At 40.4% G+C, this 13,268-nt stretch overlaps 1 protein-coding gene across 1 annotated transcript in view; it reads left to right on the top strand.

Annotated features, from left to right (window-relative positions):
* Positions 1-13,268, top strand: part of LOC140212011 (dual oxidase 2-like) — a 166,376-nt gene that overhangs the window by 141,660 nt on the left and 11,448 nt on the right. The window contains exons 30-31 of the mRNA XM_072282367.1: positions 829-987; positions 5,088-5,243. Coding sequence (XP_072138468.1) covers positions 829-987; positions 5,088-5,243 — 315 coding nt within the window. The remainder of the gene's footprint in view (positions 1-828; positions 988-5,087; positions 5,244-13,268) is intronic.

Below are 13,268 nucleotides of genomic sequence, written 5' to 3'. Positions count from 1 at the left end.
AGCAACCAATACAGTAGAATTCCAATAATCCAGTATCTGACCATTCAGAACTCCTGATGTTTCAGCACCTAGCACAAGTTAATGTTTCCTGCACTTCCTTCCACTCATCAAGGCCACATTACAGCAATCCCATTCAACTCCCTGAGAGTGGTACAAGTGTGGAATGAGCTGCCAGTGGCAGTGATGGATTTGGGTCCAAATGCAACATTTAAGGGAAATTTGAATAGATACATGTATGAGAGAGCTAAAGACTGCTCTGATCCAGGTGTGGGTAGATGGGGCTAGGCAAAAAAAAAAACAGGTTGGCGTAAACTAGATTGGCTGAAAGGTTTGCTTCTGCGCTGAAGTGTTCAATGTCTCTTGACTCTGCATGCTACATGTTGGAGAATTTCTCTGCATGCTACATGTTGATATATCCTCAAATGTTATAGCAGATCAGTATGTCTGCATGAGATTGTGAATTGACAGATTTGCAACACAATGTGGTTAGACACTTTGATTCAGCAAATTGAAGATATGGGGAGAATGGACTCAGACTTTTGCAGTTAAATTCTTAATTGAATAATATTTCTTTGGAGCCATCACAACAAAGGCAGTTCTATATACTGATAAAGTAGATAAACCTACTTAAGTGATCCTTAAATGTGCTGTCAAACAAATTTTAATTATCAATGTACCAAAGGTATGTGTCAGGAAACAAGTAAGTAAAATCTTGCTTGGAGAGATTGTTTTAAGAAGCTTCTGACTAGATTGAAGACATAACTGGCACATCTGCAAAGAAGGTCAGTGCAGAAGCGCAATAATTCAGATTGAAAATCTCTTCTTTAGATCTATCTGGATGGCCCATTCGGGGAGGGCCACCAAGAATGGAACAAGTTCGAAGTGTCAGTTTTGGTAGGAGGTGGAATTGGTGTGACGCCTTTTGCATCTATCCTCAAAGATCTTGTCCACAAGTCAACAATCAAGGACAAAATAGCATGTAAAAAGGTAAACTCAAGCTCGTGCACATTATCTAATGGGTTTGAGACTTCGAATGGAAACAGTAGACATTTTTCTGCATCATCTTTAATCTTCTCCCTTGAAGGTGCTGAGGTGCTGACTTTTAAGAACTGACTTTTGCATTATTGCTGGGCCTTTCATTGTAAGTCAAGTGATGACCATGAACAAGTCTGGTGAAAGACTTCCTAGGGTGTTGGAGTATTAGGGGACTGATAATAGAATTTTTTAAATTATGATAGGTATACAGAATATTTTCCGGAGGATATAAATGTTAAATACCGGAGGACATGCTTTTAAGTTTTGAGCAGGGAGAGTTTAAAGATGATGTGAAGAGAAGTGGTTTTTTTTCCTAATGAGTAATAGGTGCCTGGAATGGGTTCCCAGGAAACAGGCAGTTTGGTGGAGTTTAAGAGGCTTTTAGATTGACGCATGGATGATACACAGGAAGAGGACATTTAGTATAAATTGGCATCGAGATGATCTGTACTGTTCTATGCTCAACGGAAGTGAGTGTCTTCAACCAGAGAAAGTGTCATAGCTGTAAAATATGCACATTCAATGGGTATTTAGCCTCTAATGAAAGTTCACTGCTAATTATACAGATTAATACCCAAGCTCAAACAAAGAGTGTATTGTTCAGTTCACAATGCCTCACAATTTGTTTACATATTTTATAGCCAGTGAGCAGTCAGACATTAAACATTATCCAAAAGGGATGACAGTCTTAAAGCACAGCCAATATAATTTTGAGATCAAGCATCTGCATAATACCCACATTTGAAAGTTTTTCAGAATATCCATCAGAAATGGGGTTAAATACATTTTCCCCAAAATCCACTGTAGTACCCTAATATTTACCCTTACCATAGCAGAATATATTAAAAGAGCACAAAATGAGGGGTTTAACAAAGTCAAAGTTGAATTTATTATCAATTGCATAAATGAAAAACTTACTTGCAGCAGCATCATAGGCGCATAGCACCATATAAATGGCATTCAGAAGGAAAAACATCAATTATACACAATTGTTAGAAGGAAGAACACAATTAGAATTAAAAAATCAATTTTAGTGCAAATTGACCAAAGTGTCCAGGTTGACACACCGGCACAACATTGTGGGATGCTACACAGACATAGTGGAAAAGTTTACTGATTATTTTGGGATCTGTCAAGTCCAGCATTTATGCCCATCCCAATCTGCCTATGATAAGTTAGCAGTGAGCTGCACTTAAACCCCTACAGCTGATTTGATGAATTCCTCAAACTTTTGGTATGAGTTGCTCAAGAATTAATGCTAGTTATTTTTCTTTTTATGGGATTCTTTTTTCTTAGTAACTCAGTGTCACCAATGACACCCTCGGTCAACACTGATTATTGTTGTAAGAAATACCACGTCTCAGTGCAACCTTTATACTTATTATATTCTCATTGTTTATCTTCATGTGTTCACGGCTGCCAGAGATACAATAACATGATAAACATGTTCATTTGTTTTATGTCTTGTGCTTCCTTGTACTTGACAGCTCTGTCATGGTAGCTGTTATTTCCAAAGTACTGAACATAATTCACACAGATAATCTGTCCTCTGCCCTGCTAGATGGCATGTTGGGAAACCAGAACATAATAAACAGAACGATCTCTCAACTGTATCAATCCAACATCATTTCCTTTATTTTTGATATTATATACAGTAAACATTACCTTAACAAATTTCATCACATTATTTAAAAGCTGTATCTTATGAACCTTGAACTATTAAACTCATTTAATATCCTAGGAGATTGTTTTCAGAAACATATGAAAGATATAAATTCTGCTTCTTCAAATGTTGCCCTGCAAAGTATGTGGACACTGGTATTGATAATGATCCCCAAGTGCATCATACTGGCTAGAGAGTGAGTAGCCACTTGCTCCAGTGCTCCACAAGCCTTTCCTTCTCAAACACTCTAATTTCACCTTGAATATTTGAGCACTGCCAGTGACATGTTGTTGTTTCTTTTCAAAACACTGCCAGTGGTATGTTGTTGTTTCTTTTCAAAGGAAGTGGACGCTTTGCATTTTTTCAAGACAAGTGTGCAGCTGTTGAGATTTATCTTTGCCAAAGCATGGATATTAGCCCTTAACAACTTACCACTCTTAAATCAGTATAAAATAAAACAGTGTAGAACAGGAACTGACACTTAAGGTCATGATGTTATGCTGAACTAACGAAACTAGAAGTTAAACACCTGGCCATCTTCTGCCCACACAAGATCCATATTCCTCCACTCATGTGCTGATCTAAGAGTCTCTTAAGCTATGTTCCCTCTAAGCTGTGCGCGTGTGCGCGCGCACACGTTTTTCAACCAGCACACAAAAGGTTAGTTACCCAAAATAATGTAGTAATTAATAATTATACTTATTGAAAATAATCTTTTAGCTAAATGTTTCTGTTAACTAGTTAGTCGGTTTTTCAAATACCACACTGCACGTCACTAATTAACGTCACCTCACCTTTCCTGTTCCGGTTTGTACAGCTGCATCACGGTGGCAGCCATCTTTGGCAGACAGCATTCATATCATAAGGTTTACAAAGATCTGTTTCAAATCCTGTAGATAGCTTACTAAGTTTTTATTGAAAAAGATCAGTCAAATAAGCCTGTGGCTAAATACTGTCACAAGAAATTGATAAACATCACATACAAAGTAGCTTTACAGGTTTTAAGTGATGTCTTTGATGAACTGGCTGCACTGCGCAAGATTTTGCAAAAGAGTGGCCTGACACCGATTGGTTCACTTCATTTTGTGCAAGGCAAAATTAACAAGATAAGAAAGCAGTATTTGGGAGACAATGTTTCGTGGAGTGACAAAGTTAAAGTTTTGCTAAGCCAACAACGTGAAGAAAACGTCACAGTAGATACTGTACAAGTTCGCTGTTGACTTTTATAAATAGTCTTTGTGTTCATTTAGAAGAAAGGTTTCCTGAAGATGAGGTGCAAGAATGGTCAGCTTTTGATTTCTCCGCAATTGCAGATTGTGACTTCACATTTGGCAATGAACAAGTTAATGCCTTATGTCTAAAATATCATGATTTTCTAGCTGAAAATACTGTAATAGTTAGACAGTTTAATGATTTCAAATTTTTCATGCAAGAAAAAAATTAAATCCAAACTAATTTCAAACTTCACTCAAATGGTGGCATTTGTACTTCAAAATGAACAGTTTTGCAACCTTGCACAGTTGATGGACATTGGGGGAACCTTTCTTGTGTCTAGTGTGGACTGCGAGCAAGGTTTTAGCCTAATAAATCAACTCAAAAACAAGCTGAGAAACCGTTTAGGTGAATGTCATTTGGATATGTTAATAAGAATCAAAAGCTATCAATTGGATGGAAGTTCTATTAGTCTAGATAGAGTTTACAAAGAATGGGTAAATGCCAAAGACAGGAGAGAGAAAAAATAATTGAGTGACTTAAATATGTATGTTATCTTGTTGTTATTCTGTGCAGTTTTATGTCAAGTATTTTGTAAACCTACAAACGTACATAAACTGTGCCATGTGTACATTCAGTGCACACATACTTTTGTTACAGGAAAAACATTTGCACAACATAAGATTTTTGCGCACACTGACTTCTAAAAATTAGAGGGAACATTGCTCTTAAGTGCCTCCATTGTATTTGGTTCCAGTACCACCCCCGGCAGCATTTTCCAGGCACCCAGAACTTGCTGTCTGAAAAAAACTTGCCCTGCACATCTCCTTTGAACATTCCTCCTCTAAGTGCATGCCCTCTTGTTAGTTCAACCCTAGGAAAAAAGATACCGGCTATCTACTTCTTCTATACCCTTCATCATCTTATAAACTATCAGGTCTCCCATCAGTCTTTACCACTCCAAAGCAAACAACTCATGTTTGTCCAGTTTCTTCTTATAACATATGCCCAGTAATCCAGGAGGCATTGCAATAAACCTTTCTGCATCCTCTCCGAACTATAAAATTGGAAATTAAGTAATCAAAGCTGACTACATATTTTGCTGGTTAATAGGTGGTGAATCCTGAGAGGGCTTTTTTTTTGCTCTAAATAACTTAGTTAACCTCTTTATTGCCAGATTTACTTTATCTGGGTAACTCGAACGCAGAGGCAATTTGAATGGTTGGAGGACATCATCCGTGAAGTTGAAGAGACAGACAAAAATTCCCTGGTATCTGTCCATATCTACATCACTCAGCTAGCAGAGAAGTTTGACTTGCGGACCACCATGCTTGTAAGTAACATTTGACCCTAGATCTGAACTGGGAGGATTAAAACTCTAACCCTCAAGGTATCATTTTCAACTCCATTCCTGTCTCTACAGATCTACTGCTGAAGCTCTCACAAATCCTATACACTTTTGGCTATCCTCCAGTTTTCCACTCCAGACAAGCTTGAACTCATGCATTCCTCTGCTGTTATCCTAACTCAAACCAAGTCTCATTCATATATCATGCATACGTAATTCAAACTGAATACTAGTTTGTCAGTGACTTTTGTTTTCAAATCCATAAGACCATAAGACAAAGGAGCAGAAGTCAGCCATTTGGCCCATCGAGTCTGCTCCGCCATTTTATCATGAGCTGATCCATTCTCCCATTTAGTCCCACTCCCTCGCCTTCTCACCATAACTTTGATGCCCTGGCTACTCAGATACCTATCAATCACTGCCTTAAATACACCCAATGACTTGGCCTCCACTGCTGCCCGTGGCAACAAATTCTATAGATTTACCACCCCCTGACTAAAAACATTTCTTCGCATTTCTGTTCTGAATGGGCGCCCTTCAATCCTTAAGTCATGCCCTCTTGTACTGGACTCCCCCATCATGGGAAACAACTTTGCCACATCCACTCTGTCCATGCCTTTCAACATTCAAAATGTTTCTATGAAGTCTCCCCTCATTCTTCTAAACTCCAAGGAAAACAGTCCAAGAGTGGACAAACGTTCCTCATATGTTAACCCTCTCATTCCTGGAATCATTCTAGTGAATCTTCTCTGTACCCTCTCCAACATCAGCACATCCTTTCTCAAATAAGGAGACCAAAACTGCCCACAGTACTCCAAGTGAGGTCTCACCAGCGCCTTATAGAGCCAAAGAAACCCTCCAGGTTTCTTCTCTGCCATTTCCCTGTTGTCCTCCTGTGCTGCTACAACCCAATGAATTTATTTTTCTCTAAGCTCCACTTCTGATATCTCAGATGTCACGAAGTGTCTTCACTCCATTGAAGATAGTCATAATTTTCCAGTCTATCCAGCTTCCCACTGCAGTCAATATAATCAAGGACCCCTCCCATTCGGATTATTCTCTCCTCTCCCACCTTGCTTCAGGCAGAAAATACAAAAACTTGAAAACATGTATTACCAGGCTCAAAGACAGCTTTTATTCCATTATAAGACTTTTGAATCGACCTTTCTATGACAAATTGAATTCTTGATCTTTCAGTCTACATCATTATGACCTTGCACCTTATTTGTCTACCTGCACTGCACTTTTTCTGTAACTATAACACTATATCCTGCATCTATAACACTATATACTGCATTCATAGCCTGATAACACAACTGTGGCTAACAAGAGAGGTCAAAGCCAACATAAAAGCCAAAGAGAGGACATATACTAGAGCGAAAATTAGTGAGATGTTAGAGGATTGGTAATCTTTTAAAAACCAGTGGAAAGTGACTAAAAAGTCATTAAGAAGATAAAGATGGAATACGAGAGTAAGCTAGCCAATAATATTAAAGAAGATACCAAAAGCTTCATCAGGTACATAAAGTGTAAAACAGAGGCAAGAGTGGATATTGGACCACTGGAAAATGGCGCTGGGGAGTAGTGATGGGGGACAGGGAAATGGTGGAAGCACTGAATAACTATTTTGCATCAGTCATCACTGTAGAAGAAAGTAGCAGTATAATGGAAATTCCAGGTGTCAGGGGACATGAAGTGAGTGAAGTTGCCATTACTAGAGAAAAGGTTCTTGGGAAACTGAAAGGTCTGAAGGTAGATAAGTCGCGTGGACCAGATGGCGTACACCCCAGAGTTCTGAAAGAGGTGGCTGAAGGTACTGTGGAGGCATTAGTAATGAGCTTTCAAGAATCACCAGACTCTGGAATGGTTCCGGAAGACTGGAAAATTGCAAATCTCATTCCAAGAAGGAAGAGAAGAAGAAGAAAGGAAACTATAGGCCAGCTAGTCTGAGCTCAGTGATTGGGAAGATGTTGGATTTGATTATTAAGGATGCAGTCTCACGATATTTGGAGGCACATGATAAAATAGGCCATTATAAGAATGGTTTCCTCAAGGAAAAATTTTGCCTGACAAATCTGTTGGAATTCTTTGAAGAAATAAGAAGCAGCATAGACAAAGGAGAATCGGTTGATGTATACTTGGATTTGAAGAAAGCCTTTAACAAGGTGCTGAGCATGAGGCTGCTTAACAAGCTACACGCCCATGGTATTACAGGAAAGGTTTTAGCATGGATAAAGCAGTGCTGATTGACAAGAGGCAAAGAATAGGAATAAAGGGAGTCTTTTCTGGTTGGCTGCCAGTGACTAATGGTCAAGGGTCTGTGTTAGGACCAATTTGAATGATGGAATTTATGGCTTTGTTGAAAAGTTTGCAGATGATATAAAGATAGGTGGATGGGTAGGTAGTTTTGAGGAAGTAGAGAGGTTACAGAAAGACTTAGACAGATAAGGAGAATCGGCAAAGAAATGGCAGATGGAATACAGTGTTGGGAAATGTATGGTCATGCGCTTTGGTAGAAGAAATGGGAAGGTTGACTATTTTCTAAATGGAGAGAAAATACATAAACAAGTGTAAAGGAACTTGGAAGTCCTTGTGCAGGATTCCATAAAAGTTAATTTGAAGATTGAGCCTGTGGTGAGGAAGGCAAATACAATGTTAGCATTCATTTCAAGAGGACTAGAATGCAAAAGCAAGTATGGAATGTTGAGACTTTATAAAGCACTTGGATTATTGTGAGCAGTTTTGGGCCCCTGATCGTAGAAATATTGTGCTGAAACAAGAAAGGGTTCAAAGGAGGTTCACAAAAATGATTGCAGGATTGAATGGCTTGTGATATGAAGAACATTTATTGGTTCTGGGCCTATATTCACTGGAATTCAGAAGAATGCGTGGTGACCTCATTGAAACAATGTGCCTTGAGCAAGGCACTTAACCACACATTGCTCTAGTGTCTGTGCGAGGAGTGGCGCCCCACACAGACTTCTAATCTGCGCCTTGTAAAGTATGATAATGCCCGACACAGGCCTCTCCTGGTCTGAGTCGACGTTCCCTCCCTCCCTCATTGAAACCTATTGAATGGTGAAAGGTCTTGATAGAGTGGATGTGGAGAGGATGTTTCCTACTGTGGGAGAGTTTAAGACCAAAGGATGCAGCCTCAGTATAGGGAGATGTCCTTGGAGGTTCCTTGGATAATGGAGATGAGGAGGAATTTATTTAGGCAGAGAGTGGTGAATCTGTGGAATTCTTTGTGGAGGATAACTCTTTATAGATACTTAAGGGAAAAGTTGATAGATTCTTGAGTGGTCAGAGTATCAAGTGATACTGGGCGAAGGTAGGAGATTGGGGTTGAGAGAAGAATTTGAATCAGCCATGATAAAATGGCAGAGCAGACACGATGGGTGGCCAAATGGCCTAATTCAGCTCCTATATCTTATGGTCTTATTCTGGTTTTGTTTTCCTTTTGTACAACCTTGATAGGCTTATATATGGAATAATCTGTCTGGATGGCATGCAAACATAAACTTTTCACTGCATCTCCATATCTGAGACAAAAATAAACCAATTACCAATTACAAATTCCCTGGCCTTCATGTGTGGCTCAGCTACTAAGCCCAGCAGAACTGTTCCTACTGACAGGAGAAAGGGCAAAGGCATGTGACTGGCTCCTTAAAACCAGTTGCTTCGGGCAAATGAGGCTCGTCAGTTATGTTTGGCAGCTTATTTAGGAGATTGAAAACTCTGATCTCAAATCTACGCTGCCTTGCGGCTAAACCCACTCATGGGTAAGGCTTTGGAAGTAATCTCTCAAGGAAAAATCCAGAGCTGGAATTCCTAAGACAGTCCTACATTGAGTTCAATGCTGACTGGTAACTCCTGTGATGTCACTGGTGTCAAACTGTATCAGTGTCTGCCATTCCATCAGCTGCATGAGAGGAGGAGGCTGCTGCATGGGGAACAGCTTGCTCTCCATATTGTATTGCCCTGGCTTGCATATCATGTGGACAGCTAGGATGCCACATCAGTCGTCGACATCAACCAATGGAGGGCTTCAATCAAATTAGGTCAGGACATATGCAGTGAATCCAGGCCCCTGGGAAGTATTACAGTATTGAACAGTAAGACCTTGGTCTACAGGTACATAGTTCTCAAAAATGGCAACATGGGTAGAGAGTGTAGTCAAGAAGGCATGTTATATGCTTGTCTTCATTAGCCAAGGCATTGAGTATAGGAGTTGGGAAGCCATATTTTAGTTGTAGAAATCATTGGTTGGGCTGCATTGGGAATATTGTGTGCAGTTCTGGTCGCCACACTAAAGGGATTAAGCTCAAGAGAAGGCAGAAAAGATTCACAGGAATATTACCTTGACTGGAAGGTGTGAGGTCTAAGGAGACTGTTACCCCTGGAACAAAGGAGGCAGAGGTTTATAAAATTATAAGCGTTGTAGATAGGATAGATAGTCAGATTATTTTGCCCAGCGTAGGGTAATCTAAAATTTTAGGGGCAAGTTTGTCATGCAGAGGGTGATGGGTATATGGAAAAAGCTGCCAGTGTGATTGGTAGAGGCACATACATGCACAATATTTAAAAGGTACTTGATGGGTACAGGGATAGAAAAGATTGACTGATGCAGGTAAACTGGAGGAATCAGGTTGGTACTGGACCCCAAGAAAGGGAGTTTGTGGAGTCCCTCTGAGATGGATTCCTAGAACAGCTTGTACTGGAGCCTACCAGAGAGAACGCAATTCTAGATTTAGTGTTGTGCAATGAACCGGATTTGATCAGGGACCTCAAGGTAAAGGAGCCATTAGGAGGTAGTGACCATAATATAAGTTTTAATCTACAATTTGAGAGGGAGAAGGGAAACTCAGAAGTGTCAGTATTACAGTTGAACAAAGGGAACTATGGTGCTATGAGGCAGGAGCTGGCCAAAGTTCAATGGAACAATACCCTAGCAGGGATGACAGTGGAACAGCAATGGCAAGTGTTTCTGGAAATAATGCGGAAGGTGCAGGATCAGTTCATTCCAAAGAGGAAGAAAGATCCTAAGGGGAGTAAGGGGAGGCCATGGCTGACAAGGGAAGTAATGGACATAAAAATAAAAGAGAAGAAGTACAACATAGCAAAGATGAGTGGGAAGCCGGAGGATTGGGGAACTTTTAAAGAGCAACAGAAGGTAAGTAAAAAGGCAATACGCAGAAAAAAAATGAGGTACCAAGGTAAACTAGCCAAGAATATAAAGGAAGATAGTAAAAGCCTCTTTAGGTATGTGAAAAGGGGAAAAATAGTTAAGACCAAAATTGGGCCCTTGAAGACAGAAGCGGGTGAATTTATTATGGGGAACAAGGAAATGGGAGACGAGCTGAACAGGTACTTTGGATCTGTCTTCACTAGGGAAGACACAAACAATCTCCCAGATGTAATAGTGGCCAAAGGACCTGGGGTAATGGATGAATTGAAGGAAATTTATATTAGGCAGGAAATGGTGTTGGATAGGCTGTGGGGTCTGAAGGCTGATAAGTCCCCAGGACCTGATGGTCTGCATCCCAGGGTACTAAGGAGGTGGCTTTAGAAATCGTGGACGCATTGGTAGTCATTTTCCAATGTTCTATAGATTCAGGATCAGTTTCTGTGGATTGGAGGGTGGCTAATGTTGTCCCTCTCTGCAAGAAGGGAGGGAGAGAGAAAACAGGGAATTATAGACCGGTTAGCCTGATGTCAGTGGTGAGAAAGATGCTAGAGTCAGTTATAAAAGATGAAATTACAACACATCTGGATAGCAGTAACAGGACTGGTCCGAGTCAGCATGGATTTACGAAGGGGAAATCGTGCTTGACTAATCTTCTGGAATTTTTTGAGGATGTAACTATGAAAATGCACAAGGGAGAGCCAGTAGATGTAGTGTACCTGGACTTTCAGAAAGCCTTTGATAAAGTCCCACATAGGAGATTAGTGGGCAAAATTAGGGCACTTGGTATTGGGGGCAGAGTACTGACATGGATTGAAAATTGACTGGCTGACAGAAAACAAAGAGTAGCGATTAACGGGTCCCTTTCGGAATGGCAGGCGGTGACCAGTGGGGTACCACAGGGTTCAGTGCTGGGACTGCAGCTGTTTACAATATATATTAATGATTTAGATGAGGGAATTAAAAGTAACATTAGCAAATTTGCCGATGACACAAAGCTGGGTGGCAGTGTGAGATGTGAGGAGGATGATATGACAATGCAAGGTGACCTGGACAGGCTGGGTGAGTGGGCAGATGCATGGCAGATGCAGTTTAATATGGATAAATGTGAGGTTATCTTTGGTGGTAAGAGCGGGAAGGCAGATTATTATCTAAATGGAGTCGTTAGGAAAAGGGGAAGCACAACGAGATCTAGGTGTTCTTGTACATCAGTCACTGAAAGCAAGCATGTAAATACAGCAGGCAGTAAAGAAAGCTAATGGCATGTTGGCCTTCATAACAAGGGGAATTGAATATAAGAGCAAAGAGGTCCTTCTGCAGTTGTACAGGGCCCTGATGAGACTACACCTGGAGTACTGTGTGCAGTTTTGGTCTCCAAATTTGAGGAAGGACATTCTTGCTATTGAGGGAGTGCAGCGTAGGTTCACAAGGTTAATTCCCGGGATGGCGGGACTGTCATATGTCGAAAGATTGGAGCGACTGAGCTTGTATACTCTGGAATTTAGAAGGCTGAGAGGGGATCTTATTGAAACATGTAAGATTATTAAGGGATTGGACACGCTGGAGGCAGGAAGCATGTTCCTACTGATGGGTGAGTCCAGAACCAGAGGCCACAGTTTAAGAATAAGAGGTAGGCCATTTAGAACGGAGTTGAGGAAAAACTTTTTCACCCAGAGGGTGGTGGATATATGGAATGCTCTGCCCCAGAAGGCTGTGGAGGCCAAGTCTCTGGATGCTTTCAAGAAAGAGATGGATAGAGCTCTTAAAGGTAGCGGAATCAAAGGTTATGGGGATAAGGCAGGAACTGGATACTGATTGTGGATGATCAGCCATGATCACAGTGAATGGCGGTGCTGGCTCGAAGGGCCAAATGGCTTACTCCTGCACCTATTGTCTATTGTCTATTTTTAGAAGGATGTGGGATAAAAATTCAAAGTTCAAAAATTCAAATTAAGTTTGTTATCAAACTGTATATGTGTCACCATATACTGTCCTGAGATTCGTTTTCTTGCAGATGCTCTCAGTAGATACAAAAAGATACAATAAAACCAATGAAAAACTACACACAAACAACCAATGTGCAAAAGAAAACTATAAATAATACTGAGATTATAGGTTGTAGAGTCCTTGAAAGCGAGTCCGTAGGTTGTAGAATTAGTTCAGTGTTGAGTGAGTGAAGTTATCTTTACTGGTTCAGAAGCCTGGTGGTTGAAGAGTAATAACTGTTCCTGAACCTGTTCGTGTGGGACCTAAGGGTCATGTACCTCCTTCCCAATGGCAGCAGCAAGAAGGCATGGCCTTGAGGGTTGGTGGCGGGCGGTGGAATCTATGAAGATGGCTGCTTTTTTTTTGTGGCAGCTCTTCTTGTAGAGAAGAGTGGGTACATTTACAAATGTAAGCTAATAAAATTACTATCGCTAAACATCTTGCTAGCATGGATGAGTTGGGCCCAAAGGATTGTTTCTGTGCTAAATAACTCTGTGGATCTATGTAAATTTTGGCCTGGAACTAATGTTGTATTGGTATTGTAACAGCCAATAGACCCCAAACACTCTGGATGAATATTACCGAATGCTATCCTGTCTTTCAATCAAAATTTGGTTACTGAACTGCATACTTTATAGGACTGACTAAGTTACCTAACTGCTATTTTGTAACAAAGATGCAGGACCTGGCTTTGGAATCTAGCTATTGCAGTGAATTTTGTATCCCAACACCTGCTAGAAAAGCATTCTAGAATACACTGACCTTCTGCTGACATTAGACAATGTCCATAACATAATGAAAGTAAAGAGAAGTGAAAAATTCACACATGAATTAATTTT

The sequence above is a fragment of the Mobula birostris genome, chromosome 18, assembly GCF_030028105.1.
Source record: "Mobula birostris isolate sMobBir1 chromosome 18, sMobBir1.hap1, whole genome shotgun sequence".
In the NCBI taxonomy this organism is placed as follows: Eukaryota; Metazoa; Chordata; class Chondrichthyes; order Myliobatiformes; family Myliobatidae; genus Mobula; species Mobula birostris.
This window is presented reverse-complemented; position numbering and strand designations above follow the sequence as displayed.